Consider the following 22,091-nt stretch of genomic DNA (forward strand, 5'->3'; position numbering starts at 1 on the left):
AGTAAGGGAATGTTGCAGTGAGCTGCAAACAAATGTGTGTGACCTCTCTGCATTCCTCCAAGTCTGGACTCTTGCACCACCTCTATTTTTGTAGTTCCACTATTGGCAGTCATATTCCCTAAACTCAGAAATCTGCTCCTTAAACCTCTCTGCCTCGATCTCCTCCATTAAGACACTCCTTAAAACCTACCCCTTCAACCAGACGTTTGGTCACCTAATATCAGCATGTGGCTCAATTTGACATTTTTGTTTGATTTCACTCCTGCAAAACACCTTGGGACATTTTGATTGCATTCAGAGTGCTACATAAATGCAAGTTGTTGTTGTAGAAGCCAGATGAGGTGTAGCAGCATCCAATGTATTAATATCTGATTGATCACTTCTCCATCTTGACAGCATTCATTTTACTGCCGCCTGACCGAGGATAAGAAGTCTGAGAAATTCTTCAAGGTGTTTTATGACCGCATGAAGCTTGCCCAGCAAGAGATCAAAGCTACAGTGACTGTAAATACCAGCGACCTTGGTAATAAAAAGAAAGACGATGAATCTTCAGAGAAGGACGTGCCTGTGCGAAAAAGAGGTAAGGCCGCGATTGGAGAATACTCGTGTGTACGAAAAAGCACCTGGTCAGGCACATTGCAGACTCATTATTTATTCTAATTGCCATTATTATCCCAAAACTTGAATTTTAATTACTTCATATAATTGGACTGAGACCTACTAATTGGCCTTTGGAATTGGAAAGGTGTACTTCATTTTCAGTTTTAAGGTGCCTTTGCAGTTTTCTCTTCTCTTGTCATTCATCAGAGCTGATGAATCAAATCCTTAAGTGCTCTCAGCAGATTTAAAAGCTGTCCCAGCTGTAAATAAACGTCATAAAAATGTGAGAAATTAACAAGGGCACAATGATTATAGAGGTAAGCTGAGTCACACTCCATGAACAAGAGTTGAAAGCAGCTTTAAAAGTTCATTCTCCAGTGAGTGTTTTCCTCACCAGTGGAATAGTTTGGGATCCCAGTGAGTTTGGAAAGGCTTTTTTCTTTAATACCATAAAGTCTGACATTTAAAGCGGTGCTTTTGACCATCTGGAAACTATACTATGTCATCTCCCTGAGGAGAGGGATTCCAAATTGATTGAAGAAATGGTTGATCAACAACCAATGATTGGAACATCATCCATCAATTTCTGTTGTGAGAAAAATTTGACGGATTTATAATTTGAATGTCTGCTTACAGTCTTGGAACAGAATGAGGCATTGAATTTGCTCATGCTAAGGGCAGGGTTTTCACGGAGTCGGCAGGCAGGTGGGTAAGGAAGACTGGCAGGCCAGTGCTCCAGGCAGGCTTTGAGGCCCTCCCTTCAAAACTAACTTTATTCCCATGAACTGATAATAGACCTGATTATTTTCAATGTAACTCCACCATTCATTCTCGGAAGGTGGCTTGGAATGATAAAGTCAGGTTAAGTAAGTGAAATCCTTTCTCATCAAAGTGCTGAATAACTGGACAGCACGGTGGCGCAGTGGTTAGCATTGCTGCCTGACGGCGCCGAGATCCCAGATGCGATCCCGGCTGTGGGTCACTGTCCCGTGTGGAGTGTGCACATTCTCCCTGTGTTTGCGTGGATTTCGCCCCCACAACCCAAAGATGTGCAGGGTAGGTGGATTGGGCATACCAAAATTGCCCCTTAATTGGGGGAAAAAAATGAATTGGGTACTCTAAATTTATTTTTAAAAATGTACTGAATAATCACGCATCCATCTCTAATCCATTTGAAAGGTGCCACAAAATTGCCGTTATGTGCCTCAGTAGGGCTATGCGCTCATAGTTGCTGGCTGTGAGAAAGACCTGCGAGTTACAATGCCTGTTTCAACAAAACCTTATGACATGATGCAAGGCTGTTGGGAAATCAAGTAGATGTGAAGAACATATTGCAAATTCAATATAAAGTGAGAAATACAGTTCTATGTCAGCTGACATCTAGGAAGTAGAGGTTCACCAACCTAATCCCTGAGATGGTGGAATTGTCCTACAGTAGTGTTTTTCAAACTTTTTTCCCCGGGACCCACTTTTACGAGTCGACCATCCTTCAGGATCTGCATCAGTTGACCTTCGTGACCCATGCCGGCCCACCGTCGTGACCCACCATTTTCGCTTACCTTTAATGGGACAGCTGAGCATGCTTGGTTCTCACAATCTCACTTGCTTTGTCATTTCTGCTACGGGCTTCAGCTAATGATATAAGTTCTCACTGCATCAGTTGAAAAAAATAGAGGTTTGTCCTTCAACTCATCTTCAAATGTCTTTGAAGTTTTGAGTGGCTTTTTCCCCCGGTACTTTCCTGCGTGTAACATGCATGGGCTTGGCATCCAGAGCACGTGACGTCAGTATACAGGGCACGTGAACTACTCCCTGCCACTGCTTCTGGAGAGAAGACTCCATTGATTTTCAAACAGAATCTGCTCCTGGTCAGCGCGCTGACGTCAGGAGGAGGCAGTTTGCCTCATTGGGTTCTGGGCCTCCGCACTTCTGAGGAGGCACGTATGCACGGGATGGCTGGCATTTTTAAAAGCTGGAACGCGCTCATTGGGCATTTTTTCCCATGACTGAAGGCCCCATGACCGTCCCTCCCGACACCTGCCCAATCTGCACCCGCAGGTCGCGACCCTGAGTTTGAAAATGACTGTCTTACGGGGCAAGATTGAGGAAACTGGGCCTGTTTTCATTTGAGTTTTGAAGGATGTGAGGTGATCTCTTTGAAACTTACAAAATTCATAACAGGGTGTGACAGGATAGATGTAGACATGATGTTTCCCCTGACTGCTAAGTCTAGAACTAGGGTATACAGTCTCAGAATAAGAGGCAGGCCATTTAGGAAAGAAATGAGGAGGAATTTCTTCACTGAGAGGCTGGTAAATCTATGGAATTCTCTTCCTAAGAGAGCTCTGGAAGCTCAATCATTGAGCATGTTCAAAACAGAAATCGATAGATTTCTGGATACGATTGGCATCGAGGGATATGGGGATAGTGGGTAAAAACGGTGTAGAGGTGGATCAGTTGGAATAGCAGAGCAGGCTTGATGGGCCAAATGGCAAACTTCTCCCATGTGCCTATAATACCATGTCCAGTTTTGGGCCATTTGCAACTTGGGCAATCGAGGCAATGTGCTATGGATGCTGATTTTCAAGACTGATCAATAGATTTGTGTTAATTAAATTTATCCAGCAATATGGAGCAAACATGTGTCAATGGAATTGAGTTGCAGATCAGCCATGATTGATGGAACTGTTACAGATCTTAAATGGCTAGTTTACTCCTGTGATCACTATACCTTTAACTCAGCATGGCAGTTCCTACAATTCTTCTGTACTTGCTTAGGAAGCGTGCTGAAAGGGGAATGTATCTCTGACCGATCAATTATTTGTTTCTGATACCAAAATGTAGCCAAAGAGCCTGCAGCGCAGCTGAGTGACGAAGTACGAGAGCAGCTGCTCGAGGCCTCTGCTGCCACGCGGAAAGCCTACAACACCTTCCGGAGGGAAGCCGACCCGGAGGACCACTTTACTGCTGCTGATGGCAACCAAGCAGCTGGAGAGAAGAACAAGGATGATGGGGAGATGAGCGCAGTGATTGCCATCATGCAACCAATCCTTCGGTTCCTGCAGCTGCTCTGTGAAAACCATAACCGGGATCTTCAGGTACAGTCTGGATCCTAACTCTCCTTCTGACCTTGAATTCTTGATTTCATCTCGAGTCCATGGCCTATTGTGACCACAATGCAACCAGTCAAATTTATGTCCTGTGCTTCATAATTCAAAGTTATCTATCTCCATTCTAGTTAGAATTTGTGTGTGATGAGTGAGGTTTGACAGGCCAATTTTATGTACCTAAATATTGGTTGGTGACATTTGCTGAATGGCATCATAGTGATAATTTTATAGCTGCAGACAGGAAGATGTTGTCACACATTTGACCCACGTTCATGATGCTTTGATCAGGTTGATTATGCCCTTTGCCCTGAGCAGCAGGTGAGTGCAAGTAAGAAGTGTTTCAATACTTGTGCAATAAAAACAGAAAATGCTGGAAAAACTCAGCAAATCTCCAGCATCTGTGGAGAGAAAACTCAGGGAATGTTTCGAGTCCAATTTAACACTTCACAAAAATACAAAATGATATCTAGTATTAACAAAAGTGTAAAAGAAACTAGAATAGGTGAAACAGATTGTAATGATCTTTTCTGGTAACACGCATTCCTGTGACACAAAACCCAACAGATTCCTAATGCGTGCCATGTTTGAGAAACCTCAGATTGATTATAATATCTTGACGCAAGTTAATTCACTGCACAAGATGTTAAATCCACAAAACACACAAACTATCTGGGAAAACATTTTTGACTTGATAGCCAATCTGACTTTCCGGAATGTACCCTATTTCAAGCTAATAATGGCATAGGAAAATTGGGTTTTGTTAACATCTTCAAATGACATTTATACACATCCAATGAACATACGAATTAGGATCAGGAGGCTCACTCAGCCCCTTGAGACTGCTCTGCCATTCAATGAGGTCATGGCTGAAATCAGAATTATGCTAGATCCAAAACATGAACCTTATTTTCTCCTATGGATGCTGCCAGACCTGCTGAGGTTTCCAGCATTTTATGTATTTATTTTGGATCTCCAGCATCTACAGTATTTTGCTTCAATATTTGTAAAACATGCTGTGTTCCAAGCAAGGCCCTGTGAAGATTTTCCAGCAATGAATACAAATCACGGTTTAGCCAATCACTAACTTTTTTTTAAAATTTAGAGTAGCCAAAAAATTTTTTATTTCCAATTAAGGGGCATTTTAGCATGGCCAGCCCACCTAACCAGCACATCTTTGGGTTATGGGGGTGAAACCCACGCAAACATGGGGAGAATGTGCAAACTCCACACGAACAGTGATCCAGGCCGGGATTCGAATACAGGTCCTCAGCACTGCAGTCCCAGTGCTAACCACTGCACTACATGCCGCCCAAGCCAATCACTAAATAATTGTTCCTAGAATCGTGGAATGGTTCTGATTGTTGATAGTGGGATGCCTAACGTCACAGAAAAATCCATATGAGGCAGTTTATCAAGGAAATATGGCCAGTAAAAATGTTGCATTGATGTAGAGTTTTGAGAACAATGTTTAATTTATAAACTTATCTTAGTTGACATACATTCCATGGTATGACTGTTTTGTGGACTATGCCAGACACGGTTTCTTTTGCAATGTACATTACAGTCTCGCTCTTCCCCCCCCCCCCCCCCCCCCCCCCCCCCCCTAGGGTGAGGCAAAGATAGGCATTGTTAAAGAAGGCCAAAGTCTGCATGGTTTGATTGCTGCTATTGCATTTGGATGAGAATCCATCTTAATAGGTTACTTAATATATTTGATAGCAATCAATGAATTGAGCCATTCCATTCCGCACAAGCATCCTACGTAATTGACAATCTATCTAACTAATGTAGCGATGAGGTACATGTCCTTTGTTCTAATGTTTCTCCAAAGGTTTTTGAATGAGTTATTCATAGCTGATATCTTATTCTGTTCAGGAACAGCCTAAATCCATTGAGATACTGGGCTGAAAAGGTTTCTCTTGTGGCATTTTGCCAAATGATGATAAACAGCTATAATTCCTCTTCATTTTAATATTTAGAGTTTGAGTCGGAGAAGCATCTGTTGCTTTAATATTCTGAGTCATGCATGCATCCAGTAACTATTTTAAATACATGGATTCTGCTGACTACTGTTCAGCTATGTTTAATATTAAATACTTTTTCCTGTTGGCTTATTGCCTGAACTAGTTTGAGATTATATATTCTTATACTTGTCAGAGAGGAGATTGTATGATTCGGTAGAATATAGTCCAGAAAAGCAACTTGCTATAGTTTCTCGGATTCCTCAGTTTATACAATGTTTGTCCAGATGTTGGGCAGGTAAAAACAAATTCTGACCTGTAATGATCATTAGAATAACACAAGTGGAAATTATCTAGGCCGAGTATAGAAAGCCCCAAAAGCAAGTAGCTGTCCAGTATTGGAGGAAAACTAGTGGATGAAATATGTAAAAGACTTTCACTTCTGAATCTTAGTCAGGGAACACAGAATGCTTAACAAACTATTATCCAGCGAAACTAAGAAAAAAAGCTTTTCCCTGCAATATTTTGTCCAGAAACCTTGCATTGCTGAAATATTTCTGTGTCAGTTTTAATTTGTAAATAAATAATTCTGTTAATTTTTGCTTGTAAATCTCTGGCCTTTGACATTTTATTATGTCAAGTTGTTTGTGAACTTAGTGTTGCAAGTTTTGGTTCTGCACATTAAGGTTTCTTGACTTCAGCATTAGCAAACACCCTGTAAGTGTCCCCTACGATCAGGAGTTCACTTGTTCTTGCCCAATATCTAGGCCTCCAGTGGACTGTGGTGGGCTCGGGGGTATAATAAACAAGATGCAATAAACAATGCAATTGTATAGGGCATTGGTGAGGCCGCACCTGGTGTATTGTGTGTAGTATTGGTGTCCTTAGCTGAGGAAGGATGTTCTTGCTATGAAGGGAGTGCGGTGGAGATTTACCAGACTGATTCCTGAGATGGCAGGATTGCCATATGAGGAGAGGCTAAATCTGATTCTAACAGGATTAGACATGGTAAATTCAGAAAGAATGCTCCTGATGGTGGGGGGAGTCCAGAACTAGGGGTCGAGAGGGTCATAGTTTGAGGTTAAGGGGTAAACCTTTTAGCTGTGAGATGAAGAGAAATTTCTTCATCCAGAGAGTGGTGAACCTGTGGAATTCACTACCACAAAGTAGTTGAGGTTAAAATGTTGTCATTTCAAGAAGGAATTAGCTAGCTCTTGGGGCTAAAGGGTTCACTGGATATGGGGGAGAAAGTGGGATTAGGGTATTGAACTTGATAATCAGCCATGATCATAATGAATGGCAGAACAGGCTCAAGGGTTGAATGGCCTTCTCCTGCTTCTATTTTCTATGTAAGTTTCTAGGATCCTCGTTGTGTGTACTCTCCCCATGAGCCTATATCTTGGCCTCTATTATATCTCTATTCAATATTTTAAAAATTGCAATGGGTGTAATGTGTCTCCAATTGTCACAATAGCTTAAGAAATTTCCTGTGGAGGGGTCCCAGGGTCCCAGGTTCGATTCCTGGCTGGGTCACTGTCTGTGTGGAGTCTGCACGTCCTCCCCGTGTGCGCGTGGGTTTCCTCCGGGTGCTCCGGTTTCCTCCCACAGTCCAAAGATGTGCGGGTTAGGTGGATTGGCCATGTTAAATTGCCCGTAGTGTAAGGTTAATGGGGGGATTGTTGGGTTACGGGTATACGGGTTACGTGGGGTTAAGTGGGGTGATCATTGTTCGGCACAACATCGAGGGCCGAAGGGCCTGTTCTGTGCTGTACTGTTCTATGTTCTATGTTCTATGTTCTATGTTCTATGAAAGTAAGGTGCAAACTACATAATTTGCATGTTTATCCACAGTTGTCCAGCAATTTTGTTTGCAACTTGTTGCAATAAAATAAATTGGGGCAGCACAGTGGTTAGCACTGCTGCCTCACAGCGCCAGAGACTTGGGTTCAATTCCAACCTTGGGTGACTGTCTGTGTGGAGTTTGTGCGTTCTCCCAGTGTCTGAATGGGTTTCCTCCAGGTGCTCCGGTTTCCTCCCACAGTTCAAAGATGTGCAGGTTAGGTGGATTAGCCATGTTAAATTGCCCCTTCGTGTCCAAAGGTTAGGTGGGGTTACGGGGATAGAACAGGGGTCTAGGTAATGGGCTCTTTCAGAGGGTCGGTACAGATTAGGCTGAATGGCCTCCTGCACTGTAGGGATTCTATGATTTCTATGAAAAGTAACTTTTCCTTTTACCCCAAATCTTGTCTCGAGAAAAATGGCCCCAAAATACAAATACTTAGAACCTGTTGAACATGCAGCCTCTGAAACTGCTTGCGGAAGTTAGGAACTGACTGCTTCCCATTTAAATCCCAGACTGCCCTTGCTTAAGCCTAATAGGAAGCCAAAAGCTTGACTCCTGACGTCCGCTACAGCCCCCACCGTGTTGAGTTGAGTTGCCAATTATACCTGTGATTGCCAAACTGGATGTGTATCCCATGGCAGCCACTTGCAGCTGGGCTGAAATAAATATAGTCCTTCAGATCTGATGTGTATCAATGTCACGTGAATGCCTTACCAAAACCCCATTTTCTCATAGCACAATTGCTTAAGACGGAGAGCAGCACGGTAGTATAGTGGTTATAACAATTGCTTCACAGCTCCAGGGTCCCAGGTTCGATTCCCAGCTTGGGTCACTGTCTGTGCGGAGTCTGCCCATTCTCCCGTGTGTGCGTGGGTTTCCTCCGGGTGCTCCGGTTTCCTCCCACAGTCCAAAGATGTGCAGGTTAGGTGGATTGGCCATGATAAACTGCCCTTAAGTGTCCAAAATTGCCCTTAGTGTTGGGTGGGGTTGCTGGGTTGTGGGGATGGGGTGTGGGCTTGGGTGAGGTGCTTTTTCGGAGAGCCGGTGCAGACTCGATGGGCCAAGTGGCCTCCTTCTGCACTGTAAATTCTATGAATTCTGAAAGTCAGGTTGACCAGTCTTGGTGATCGGGTCTGAAATACTTTCCAGATAGTTTAATGCGTTTTGTGGATTTAACCTCTTGTGCATTTTAACTTAAGTCATGATTTTATAATCAACCTGAATTTTCTCAAACATGGACATGTAATAAGAGTCTGGTCGGTTTTTGTGTCGCATGAAGGTGCAGGACCAGAGAAGATCATTACAATCCATTACACCTATCCTAGTTTCTTTTACATTGTTGTTACTACTAGATATTATTTTGTGCTTTTTAATAATATTGTTCACGAGCCTTGGTTTTCTGTTGGTTTCACTTCACTTGATTATCAAGGTAAAATTTATGCCTGGGTAATAGACCGAGAACTTTTTTTTTCTGGTTACTTCAGCTATTGATTCCAGCTCATTCCTTCTTGTGAACCTCCTTGTCTTTGGAAACAGAATAACACTACAGTCAACATGGTCCAGGCATTTAAATATCAACCAAATTGTCAAAACACGAATATAGGAAGCAAATCGTAACCATAACAGTAAATCTAATTTTATTGTAGCTTCACTCTTTATCCGGGCAAAGATCTAGTTTATACAGGGAGGGAGAGAGCTTCATCCTCTGACTCATTAGAATAACATAAAACTCACATTTCAGACAGGATGCTTAAACTTTAAAATCAGATTCAACTTTGACAGCTAGTTGGCACAATGAGTTAAATCACTTGTAGAGTCCGGCTTTGAATAGGATTGTTAATCTGGATTTGGATACATTAATCTGCAGGTGGTTGATGCTAACATTCCGATGTCTGAAGTATGAAGAATTCCAATGGACAGCACTAACGTCTCTCCTCTTGAAGAGCACAAATGTTAAGCCAAATGAAGCAAACCCATTTCGGCATACGTGACATACAAACGTGCATACGAATATATGAATCGGGAGTAGGCCACTAAGCCCCTTGAGCCTGCTCTGCCATATGAGATGATCATGGCTGTTCTGACTAACCTCAACCCCCACTCCTGTCTACCACTGAGGCCCTTTCATCCTCTTATCCATCTAGCTCTGCCTTAAAAATATTCAAAGACTCTGCTTCCACTTTTGCGGAAGAGAGTTCCAGAGACTCGCGACTCTGAGAGAAAAAAATTCTCCTCCTCCTTTCAAATGAGCGACCCCTTATTTTTAAACAATGGCTCCTAATTCTAGATTCTCCGAGAAGAGGAAACATCCTCTCCACATCCAACCTGTCAAGACCCCTCAGGATCTTAAAACGTTTCCAGCAGGTCACCTCTTATTCTTCTTAACTCTGGTGGATACAAACTTAACTTTTCCCCCATAAGGCAATCCGTCCATTCCTGGTGTTAGTCTAGTAAAGCTTCTCTGAACTGTTTCCAACACATTTACATTCTTTCCTTAAATAAAGGCGACAAATACTGTACATACTAGTGCAGATGCGGTCCCAACAATGCCCTGTACGACTGAAGCATAACCTCCCTACTTTTATAATCAGTGACCATCACAATAAACAATAACATTCTACTAGCTTTCCTAATTACTTGCTGAACCTGTATGCTCACCTCTTGTGATTCATGCACTGGAACACCCAGATCCCTTTGCGCCTCAGCTCGACAATCCCTCACCATTTAGATAATTGTTTTTATTCTCTCTGCCAAAATGGACAGTGGAGCTTGGGTTAAGACAGTGCATCCCACAGAAATGAAATCCTGGATGCTGGAAATCTGAATATTTTGTATGTTTGTTCATGGGATGTGGTCATTGCTGACCAGGACACCATTTGTCACCAATCTCCAAGCCCCTTAAATAAGTGGCTTGCCAATGCCATTTCAAATGGAAGATGAGGAGTGGTGTGTAGGCCAGAACAGCTAAGGGTGGCAGATTTCCTTCCGTAAAGAATATCAGAACCAGATGGGATTATATGATGGGAGTTTCATGGTCACCATTACAGAATTTAGCTTTCAATTCCAGATTTAATCCATTGAATTTAAATTTCACCAGCTGCCATAGTTGGATTCAAACCCTCGTCCCCAGATCATGAGCCTGGACCTCTGGATTATTAGTCTAGTGACATTAACACAGTTCCACCATCTCTCCTGACACTCAGCAAGTCGGGCAGCGTCTGTGGAAAGAGAAACCAAATTTCTTCTGATGTGTAATTGACCCGTTCATTCGAATTCCAACAAACTGGATTTGAAGGTGGAAGAGGAAAAGCTCCCAACAGCAAGAAGGATAAATAACGCCAGGTGAATGAAAAGGGGTAACAGTGCCTTGCATTTATGCACGGAACAGAAAAAGCTAGGAAAGGCACGAATCGCCAGCTCGTGTAAGGGTAGGGACAGAAAACAAAACAGTTACTGCATTTTCTCTTGTTGAACTCTATTCTTGTTCGGCATTTGTGGGGAATCCCACACCCGTACACCGAGCGAATGCCAGATGAGCACGGAACATTAGTCGAGATAGGTTTACAACGCTGAATTTCCAGCCTGTGCCTCCTGTGAGAGCATAGAATCACAAAATTAATTAAATGAAATGTGCAATTCTCAATCAGATCTTCATTCCAGTCATTTATTGGTACTAATTTTAAAACACGGAGCCTTGTAACTTTATTTATTTAAAAAAATATACTGTTGGTCTTTATGGAAGGAACATGTGCAAATGGGTACTTTCTGAATGGCGGAGAAAGCACAGAACAAACAACAGTCAATTGTATGTATAATGTACAGTTTTAGCACATTGACTGGACAAAGGTTATGAAACAAGTTTTGCTTATTCCACTGGCATCAAAGCAATATCAACCCTCAGGGGAAAAAGTAACTCCAAGAAGCAAACTGCTCATGCTCCAGATCTCTGTCCTATTCAGAGCCTTGGCTGCTCAATGTAGTCACCGTCCAGGCTTGGCCTGCTGCCCAGGTCCTGGCTGCAATCCTGCTCCCCCCTCTCTCTCTCTCTCATGAGGTTTCTCAGCCTAAGGTGCTGCTAGTCAGCCTGACTACGTTTCCGTAAATCCCTTCCTGGCTCATTTTTGGGGGAGGGGGGGGGGGGGGGGGTCAAGCTGCCCTTGACTCCTGCCTTGCTGCTTTCCCCTTGCCTCATGGCATCTGGCTTCATCCCTCTGCTTATCAAAGACACTGCTCCCTGCTCGGTGCACTCCCCCAACATTGCCACCTGCTGCCGGAGGCTCCACTACATATGACTGTTAATATTGCCTGTGTCCTATTTTGTTTCTGTGCGACATCAGTTCTTCTGACACTGTCTTCCACCAGCACGAGTTTTTCAGAAGTGTGACTAGATTAATGATACCAGTACAGCAGTAGCTTAGTGCTTAAGAGCATTGATTTGAGGGTAGCTGGATGATCACTGGCAATTAACTTGTTCATCCTGCAGTCATGGGCTACAGAATAGAAGCGACGTCTAGCTGATTAATAAAAATGGCTCAGTGAAAATGCAGGGCATATATGAGGGAGAAACAAGCAGTGAGGTGACAGTCGAGCTATGCGATAGGTCACGAGGACTGCCGTGTTGTAAAATACTTCCAGCAGTGCCACGTCAGGCCTATAAAACCATGAAGCAGAAACTAATACTTCAACGGCACATTAACCGATAAATATGATGAGTTGCTACTCGAGATTTATTGCAGCTTATTAAATCATTTGGGCACACGAACTAAGAAGTGAAGAATCATTAAATACTTAGCAGCCCAAAAATAAACTACTGTTCAATTGTAATCCTTTAGCCGTTTCTGACTCGGCATTTTTAACAGTAGATACAGTGGAATGTTATTTAAACTGGAAGTGCCAGATGCCCAAACAGGGATCTTTCAATCCTGTAGATGGCCAGAATATTCTCGACTGTAAAATATAACTAGAGACTTGCTGAAATTTAAATGTTCTCTGCAGTTTGAGCATTTTCTAATCTGTAATCAAGACTTGCAGCTCTGCAGTATGTTTCACAACTTTTTTTTTTGTAAATATGTTTTATTGGAATTTTTGAAAAATAAATATCAACAGAACAATAATAGCAATAACAATACTAAACACCCCCCGGCACCCGTAACAACGCATATAACAACCCCCCCAAGCCCAATAAACAACAAAATAAATTAACAATAAGCAAATTAACTTAAACACTATCCCCTGAAACCCCCCTCCCCCCCCGGGTTGCTGCTGCTGCTGACCTAGTTCCTTATCGTTGAGCCAGAAAGTCGAGGAAAGGCTGCCACCTCCTAAAGAGCCCTTGTACCGACCCCCTCTGGGCGAACTTGACGCTCTCCAGCTTAATGAATCCCGCCATGTCATTAATCCAGGTCTCCACGCTCGGAGGTCTCGCATCTTTCCACTGCAGCAAGATCCTCCGCCGGGATACTAGGGACGCAAAGGCCAAAACATCGGCCTCTTTCGCCTCCTGCACTCCCGGCTCCACCTCAACCCCAAATATTGCGAGTCCCCAGCCTGGCTTGACCCTGGATCCTACCACCCTCGACACCGTCCTCGCCACCCCATTCCAGAGCTGCTCCAGTGCCGGGCATGCCCAGACCATATGGGCATGGTTCGCTGGACTCCCCAAACACCTGACACACCTGTCTTCGCCCCCAAAGAACCTACTCATCCTAGACCCGGACATGTGGGCCCGGTGCAGCACCTTAAACTGGATGAGGCTAAGCCTCGCACATGAAGAGGAGGAGTTCATCCTCTCCAGGGCGTCCGCCCATGTCCCCTCTTCAATCTGCTCCCCCAGCTCCACCTCCCACTTAGCCTTCAACTCCTCTACCGACGCCTCCTGCATCACCTGGTAGATGCCAGACACCTTCCCATCCCCGACCCACACCCCCGAAAGTACCCTATCACTTACCCCCCGCGGGGGCAGCGAAGGAAACCCCTCCACCTGCCGCCTAGCAAACGCCTTGACCTGAAGGTACCTGAACATATTCCCCGGGGGAGCTCAAACTTCTCCTCCAATTCACCAAGGCTCGCAAACCTCCCATCAATGAACAGGTCTCCCAACTTCCTAATGTCCGCCCTGTGCCACCCCAGGAACACGCCATCCATGTTCCCTGGGACAAACCGGTGGTTCCCCCACAGAGGGGCCTCCACCGAGCCCCCCACTTCCCCACTGTGTCACCCCCACCGCCCCCAAACTTTGAGGGTAGCCGCCACCACCGGGCTCGTAGTGTACCTCGTTAGAGGGAACGGCAGCGGCGCCGTTACCAGTGCCTTCAGGCTCGTGCCTCCACAGGACGCCATCTCCATCCGTTTCCATGCTGCCCCCTCCCAATCCATTACCCACTTACGTACCATCGAGACGTTAGCCGCCCAATAGTACCCAGAGAGGTTGGGCAGCGCCAGCCCCCCTCTATCCCTGCCCTGCTCCAAAAAGACCCTCCTTACCCTCGGAGTCCCGTGTGCCCAAACAAATCCCAGAATGCTGCTGTTCACCCTCCTAAAAAAGGCCCTCCGAATGAAAATGGGGAGGCACTGAAACAAAAACAAAAACCTCGGGAGCGCCGTCATTTTAACGGACTGTACTCTACCCGCCAACGACAACGGCAGCATGTCCCACCATTTAAATTCCTCCTCCATCTGCCCCACCAACCTAGTAAAATTGAGCTTGTGCAGAGTCCCCCAGCTCCTAGCCACCTGGACCCCCAGGTACCTAAAACTCCTCACTGCCCTCTTTAGCGGGAGCCTACCAATCCCCTCCTCCTGATCTCCCGGGTGTACAACAAACAGCTCACTCTTGCCCAGGTTCAATTTATAGCCCGAGAAACTCCCAAACTCAGCAAGAATCTCCATCACCTCCGGCATTCCCCCCACCGGTCTGCTACATACAGCAGCAAGTCGTCCACATACAGCGACACTCTGTGCTCCTCACCACCTCGCACCAAACCCCTCCATCTCCCCGACTCCCTGAGAGCCATGGCCAGAGGCTCAGTTGCCAACGCAAAAAGCAAGGGGGACAGGGAGCACCCCTGCCTCGTCCCACGGTGGAGCCTGAAGTACTCTGACGACCTCCCATTTGTCGCTACACTCGCCATCGGGGCCTCGTACAGCATCCTCACCCATTTAATAAACCCCACCCCAAACCCAAACCTCTCCAACACCTCCCACAAGTACCCCCACTCAACCCTGTCAAAGGCCTTCTCCGCATCCAATGCCACCACAATCTCCGCCTCTCCTTCTGCTGCCGGCATCATTATCACATTTAGCAGCCTTCGCACGTTAGTGTTCAGCTGCCTCCCCTTCACAAAATCCGTCTGATCTTCATGTACCACCCCCGGCACCCAGTCTTCTATTCTAGTGGCCAAGATCTTCGCCAGCAACTTGGCGTCCACATTCAGCAGTGAAATTGGCCTGTATGATCTGCACTGCAAGGGGTCCTTATCACGCTTCAGGATCAGGGAAATCAGCGCCCGAGACATCGTCGGGGGCAAAACACCCCCCTCCCATGCCTCGTTGAAGGTCCTAACCAACAGGGGGCCCAGCAGGTCCGCATATTTCTTATAAAATTCAACCGGGAACCCATTCGGTCCCGCCGCCTTCCCCGACTGCATGTGGCCAATCCCACTGACCAGCTCCTCCAACTCGATCGGCGCCCCCAGTCCCTCCACCTGCTCCCCCTGCACCCTTGGAAATCGCAGCCTATCCAAAAAGCTCTCCATTCCCCCTCCCACCGGCGGCGGCTCCGACCGGTACAGTTCCCTGTAAAAGTCCCTAAAGACCTCATTGACCTCTGCCGCACCACATTCCCACCCCTATCCTTCACTCCAATTTAGCCGCGTCCCGCTTGCGAAGCTGATGTGCCAGCATCCTGCTCGCCTTCTCTCCATACTCATAGACCGCTCCCTGCGCCTTCCTCCACTGTGTCTCCGCCTTTCTGGTGGTCAATAAATCAAACTTGGCCTGCAAGCTACGCTGCTCCCCCAGCAATCCCTCCTCCGGGGCCTCCGCGTACCTCCTATCTACACTCAACAGCTCCCCCACCAGCCTCTCCCTCTCCCTCCTCTCCCTATGGGCTCGGATGGAGATCAGCTCCCCCCTAATCACTGCCTTCAGAGCCTCCCACACCATCCCCACCTGGACCTCCCCAGCATCATTGACCTCGAGGTACCTCTCAATACATCCCCGAACCCTCCTACACACCTCATCAGCCAACAACCCCACGTCGAGACGCCAAAGCGGGCGCTGATCCCGCACCTCCCCCACCTCCAGATCCACGCAATGCGGAGCATGGTCCGAAATCGCAATAGCCGAATACTCGGCCTCCTCCACCCTCGGGACCAATCCCCTACTCAGAACAAAGAAATCAATGCGGGAATAAACCCTGTGCACATGGGAGAAAAAAGTGTACTCCCGAGCCCTCGGCCTCCCAAACCTCCAGGGATCCACCCCTCCCATCTGGTCCATAAACCCCCTCAACACCTTGGCTGCCGCCGGCCTCCTGCCTGTCCTAGAACTAGAACGATCCAGTACGGGATCCAGCACCGTATTGAAGTGTCCGTCCCCCCCATGGGCCGCATTCCAGGCCAGGAATGCGGCCCAACATACGCCTCATGAAACCAGTATCATCCCAATTTGGGGCGTACACATTAACCAACACCACCCTCTCCCCCTGCAGCTTACCGCTCACCATCACATATCTGCCGCCACTATCAGCCACAACCTCAGATGCCTCAAACACACCCTCTTCCCCACCAGGATCGCCACCCCCCGGTTCTTCGAGTCGAACCCTGAGTGGAAAACCTGCCCCACCCACCACTTCCTCAGACGGACCTGGTCCGCCACCTTCAGGTGGTCTCCTGGAGCATGGCCACGTCCGCCTTCAGCCCCTTCAGATGCAAAAACACCCGGGCCCGCTTAACCAGCCCATTCAACCCCCTCACGTTCCACGTAATCAGCCGGATCAGGGGGCACCCCGCCCCCCTCCCCCGTCGACTAGCCGTAGCCCATCAACTGCTCGCCCCTGGCCAGCACCCATTCGGCCCGTTTCCCACGGTGATAGAACCTCACCCCGACCCCGCTGACCCGCACCAACTCCTCCCTGGCCAATCCAGCAGCAACCTGGTATCTCCCCCCCCCTCCCCCCCCCCCCCCCCCCCTCCCGCCCCCCCCCCCCCCCCCCCCCCCCCCCCCCCCCCAGGCTAGGACCCCTCCTAGCCGCGACGCTCCCTCCGCAGTACTCCCGTGAGCCAGCTGACTTCTGCTGACCCCGGCAGCTCCCGCCCTAACTCCGACCTCTCCCGATATGAGGTCCACCCTCCTCCCCTGCATCAGCTCCTTGGCACCGCTACAGCGCGGAAAACGGATCTGATAACCACGCCCCTCGTCTCGCAGCGCGGGAAACCAGAGAAAAGCCCGCGCTTTCACGCTGCCCCACCCCACCAACGCAGCTCCCAAACAGCAGTCCCAACCCATCCACCAACTCCGTACAAACAAAGACACAGATCAACCACAAACCCCAATACCCCCTTAAAACACAAAACCATAACCAACATCATCCGAAAGCGAGAGAAAAAACAGAAACAAACAGAATAACCAGCAACAGCATAAACAGTGATACAGAAATAGAAAAACTCCCACAGCCCCCAATCTCTAGTTCGAGTCCAACTTTTCAGCCTGCATAAAGGCCCACGCTTCCTCCGGGGACTCAAAGTAGTAATGCCGGTCCTTGTAGGTGACCCACAGGCGCGCAGGCGGCAACATGCCGGACTTCACCTGCTTTCCGTGGAGCACTGCCTTCGGCCGGTTAAACCCGGCTCTCCGCTTGGCCACCTCCGCACTCCAGTCCTGGTAGATACGCACTATCGAATTCTCCCACTTGCTACTCCTCACCTTCTTGGCCCATCGCAGAACACACTCCCGGTCACTGAACCGATGGAACCGCACCAGCACCGCCCGCGGGGGTTCATTCGCCTTAGGCCGCCTGGCCAGTACTCTGTGGGCCCCCTCCAGCTCCAGGGGCAGATGGAAGGATCCTGCCCTTCACCAGCGAGTTCAGCATCACGGCCACATAGGCCGGCAGGTCCGACCCCTCCAGCCCCTCCTCGAGGCCCAGGATCCGCAGGTTCTTCCTCCGTGACCAAAACTCCATCTCCTCGAACCGATCTTGCCACTTTTTATGAAGCGCCTCATGTATCTCCACCTTCCCCACGAGGGCCGAAACCTCATCCTCGCGCTCAGAGGCCTGCTGCTGCAAGTATCGCTGCACCCTGGGTTGTCTGGGTCTCCAGCAGCTTACTCGTCGTTACCTTCAGGGATTCCAACAACTCCCCTTTCAGCTCCGTAAAATAGCGCAGAAGGGCCGCCTGCTGCTCCTCCGCCCACTGCCTCCACTCCTCGGGGGCTCCACCGGCCGCCATTTTGTCCACCTTCCCCCGCTTTTCCAGGGGAGCTGCTGCCGTTTTTCTCCTCGCCCCACTCCGAGTCCGCACCATAAATCCCGGGGGGGTTTTGCTCCAGACCTCTTTATCCACCGGGAATCGTCGAATCAGCGCCGTTTGGGGCCCTTAAAAGAGCCCACAAGTCCTATTAAAGCAGGAGCTGCCGAACGTGCGGCTTAGCTCTGCATAGCCGCAACCGGAAGTCCCATCTTTCACAACTTAAGGACATCGCAAAGTGTTTTACAGCCAATTCAGTACTTTTTGATATGTTTGAAGTTAGAAAATGTATTATTCAATTTGCACAAGGCTTTAGAGTAGGCGGGAACAATGGGAGATGAAGAGATGTGTTACGCACCGAACTATGTGTGTATTTGTATTGTTTATTGTTATAAAATCATAAATGCCTTGATGAAATGTTTTGTAAAAAAAACAATTAGGTGCTACAAAAAGCAATGACATAATGGGGCAGATGGTGGAATAATTGTAATGCCTACACATGACAGCAGAATCCCGGCAACGTGGTTGACTCTGAAATGGCCCAAGAAGCCACTTAATTCAAGGGCATTTAAGGATGGACAACAAATGCTTGCCTTGCCAACGATTTCCACATCCCATGAAAGAATAAAAAGAAAATGAGCACATGATCTGTTTTTGCAATGCTGGTTGAAGGGTAAATGTTGGCCAAGACACTGGTGGTAGAATATTGAGAGCTCTTGGTCACTTATCCATGCTAAAGCCTATTGTTCTTTATGAATCTGCTGGTTTCTTAATTTATTTCCCTTTCAGTAACAATTGTTTTGAGGCCTGTGATTGAGGAGTTGCCTCTAAACCTGAACAACCGCTCAAACATGTGAAGCCAAACTGAAACTTCTTGTGGATATTAATTATCCTTCTGATTTCACCTCAGAACTTCTTGCGATGCCAAAACAACAAGACTAATTATAACCTGGTCTGTGAGACACTGCAATTTCTGGATTGCATCTGTGGCAGCACCACTGGTGGGCTGGGCCTTCTGGGACTGTACATCAATGAGAAGAATGTGTCCCTCATCAATCAGACGCTTGAGAGCTTAACTGAATATTGTCAAGGACCCTGCCATGAGAACCAGGTATCTATTGAACTGCTGACTGGAGTTGCTGGGATGATTTTATCACTGCTGTGTTTCCTTTATTTAAATCCGTGGTGGGCAACCTGCGGCCCGGGGGCACGTGGTCCATCTGGGTTCTGACTGCAGCCCATGAGGCATTTTGCTGACCGTTGCTCACATGCAGGGTTACCACATTCCACTGATTACCGCCCGTGTAGATGTTTTCCTACCGGTATGACTGACGCGATACACAAGTCAAGCAAAGGGCATGTGAGGTGAGGTGCATGCTGATTGCTCACAACATTGACTGTGAGAGCTGTGCGCTCCCTGTGCATCCAGAGTTTAAATATTTGTTATGCTTTTACCATTTGCAGTTGATGGTTCTATTAATGCGTGAATGATTAAGCATTTTCTACAACTCATTGAGTTTTTCAGCTTGTGCTAAAAGTATTTATTCTTATTCATGGGAATATGGTCAGTGAACAAGCCCAATTTCAATCTTGCGGCTCACTGAGAGGAAGGAGGGTCACTTAGGTGGCTCATTGATGAGCTTGGATTGGCCATCACTGAGCTAAGCCTTTCACCCCAAATAATCCCAAAATGGCTACAGTATATTCAACTGGCGACAAAAGGCACATGGGCATGTTTACAGAAGAATGTGCAAATATAAAAGACCGCTTTGCCAAGACTCCCTTTTTTAAAGTTATCACCCCATCTCTCAACATAAAACAAAGTATACCCCCATGATATATGATTATCAAATCTAATTTATTATGAAGTGCAGCACTCCTTCTCAGTACTGAATGAAATGAAAATCGCTTATTGTCACGAGTAGGCTTCAATGAAGTTACTGTGAAAAGCCCCTAGTCGCCACATTCCGCCGCCTGTCCGGGGAGGCTGGCACGGGAATCGAACCGTGCTGCTGGTCTGCTTTTAAAAGCCAGCGATTTAGCCGAGTGAGCTAAACCATCCCCTGCTCTAGGAATGTTATAACCTGGATATTGTGCTTCAGTCTCAGAAGTGGAACTTGACCTCATAATCCTCTTACTCTGAGATGAGAGCCACTGAACCTCAGCTGACATGTGGGCAAGCTGTTTATAGTACTGATGGCGCTTATATGTATTACTGTTTTTGTTGGGAATTTTTTTTTATCCCAGTGTCACTTTTGTTTCTAGAGGTGTATGAAACTCCTGTTTCATAATGACATACAGGTAGTTAACTAACCTCAGGTATTCAAGTGCAGGTTTGTTAAATATTGTTTCCATGAATGGGAGACTTGCTAAGTAGATGTTTTGACTAATTTAAAACTATTATTTTCATGACATGTATTCTAAATGGGAAGAGGAAACATGATTCCAATGACTACATTTTAAAAAAAAACTTGTTTTCACAGAACTGTATTGCCACTCATGAATCGAATGGAATTGACATCATCATTGCGCTCATTCTCAATGATATCAATCCACTGGGGAAAAAACGAATGGACCTCGTGCTGGAGTTGAAGGCAAGTAGGAATGAATTGGATGGACCTTGTGCTTAATTATAGTAGAGGCGAACAAAATAATTAGTGAATACCTAATTCACATTCCTCGTGCCTGCAATCATCATCATTTGTGCCATCAGGAAAAACAACAGGCTCTGGGTTGGATTCCTCACCTTTGCTGGTTTTGTTGATTTCAGATGGGAGGGGACCCCTTGGACCTTCAGTCAAAATTCACCTCGGGCAGTATTGCAGAGTGGAACTGAAAATGGATAGGGGAATCTAACTAGCAACCAAGACTACCTCTTTTGTGTGACTGTCCATGACCAATATCTGCCCCTCAAAAGCCCTTGACCGAGCAAGAGGAAACAATTGGCCAGGGTTCCCATACACCAATTGGCTGTGGCTGGGAAGTTAATGCAATGCATATCCGATAAGTGCAGGCTTCGTCTTTGTTACAATGGTAGAATAGGTAGCTGATACTTGCTGTCTAGGTTCTTGCATAAAGAGTCGTTGCTTGTTTAGCGGGTGGGCACAGTGGAACCATAATCCGTAAAGTCCATAGTTTCAGTAGAGTAGGAAAGAAAATATAGGGAACAGAGAGAGACGATTGTTCACTTAAAACTTGCAGAAGCCCATGATCATCCTCAAGTCTTCAGACTGGTATAGTTGTGGTGCTGACTGGAGTGAATGTTCCTCATTGTAGGTACCTCATCCACTTAAATAAATCCAGAGATTTTAGGTGCAGGTTGGCAGAGCTGGAGATGCTTCTTTAGGCTTTAACAATTAAGGAACATTTAAACATTTGAAATGCTAAATTCCAGACAGCCACTTGGTGAAGGAGGAGACCAGAAGTGAATCTATCTTCAGGAGTATAACTTAATTCTTTTATTTTTTTTAAATTCCAGTTAACGGGCAATTTAGCGTGGCGCATCCACCTACCCTGCACATCTTAGGGCTGTGGGAGTGAGACCCACGCAGGCACTGGGAATGTGCAAACTCCACACGGACAGTGGGCTGGGATCGAACCTGTGTCCTCAGCGCCATGAGGCAGCTGTGCTAATCAGTGCACCATCTTGCCACACTGGGTATCACTTTATTCTTGAAGTGAAATATTAGAAATGAATAATTCCTGACTCTACCAACGAGTGTCAATAATTGTGCCCTTGTGTGCTCAAGAAATCATCCAAAGAATGCCCTTCACCTGTTAATTTATACGTTAACATTTAAGTCATTTGGTAGTACAAGACTAGAATATTGCTGAAGAAAGAAGCTTTTTGCCTTGCAGTCATCGGAACATTTCCCAAGATTAGAAATACCAAGGGAGACAACAAATTGCGCTCCGTGTATTAAGAATTATGTTGATAGGAACATGGCTATTCTCCTCTTGGTCTCAAATCCACCTCCCTGCCTGTTCCCCATATCCCTTTAACTTGATTTTTAAATCAGAAATATTTCTATCTCCTTTGTGAAACCATTTAATGATTTAAACTCCACCATACTATGCGTCAGCGAGTTCCACAAATTCGCCACCCTCT

General features: G+C 46.5%; 1 protein-coding gene across 4 annotated transcripts in view; it reads left to right on the plus strand.

Annotated features, from left to right (window-relative positions):
- LOC119973141 (inositol 1,4,5-trisphosphate receptor type 1) overlaps positions 1–22,091 on the plus strand; it is a 624,311-nt gene that overhangs the window by 391,852 nt on the left and 210,368 nt on the right. For all 4 annotated transcript variants that reach the window (XM_038810748.1, XM_038810749.1, XM_038810750.1 and 1 more), the window contains 4 exons: positions 397–580; positions 3,445–3,698; positions 18,894–19,094; positions 20,467–20,577. In XM_038810748.1, coding sequence (XP_038666676.1) covers positions 397–580; positions 3,445–3,698; positions 18,894–19,094; positions 20,467–20,577 — 750 coding nt within the window. The remainder of the gene's footprint in view (positions 1–396; positions 581–3,444; positions 3,699–18,893; positions 19,095–20,466; positions 20,578–22,091) is intronic.

Source organism: Scyliorhinus canicula, chromosome 11, assembly GCF_902713615.1.
Source record: "Scyliorhinus canicula chromosome 11, sScyCan1.1, whole genome shotgun sequence".
In the NCBI taxonomy this organism is placed as follows: Eukaryota; Metazoa; Chordata; class Chondrichthyes; order Carcharhiniformes; family Scyliorhinidae; genus Scyliorhinus; species Scyliorhinus canicula.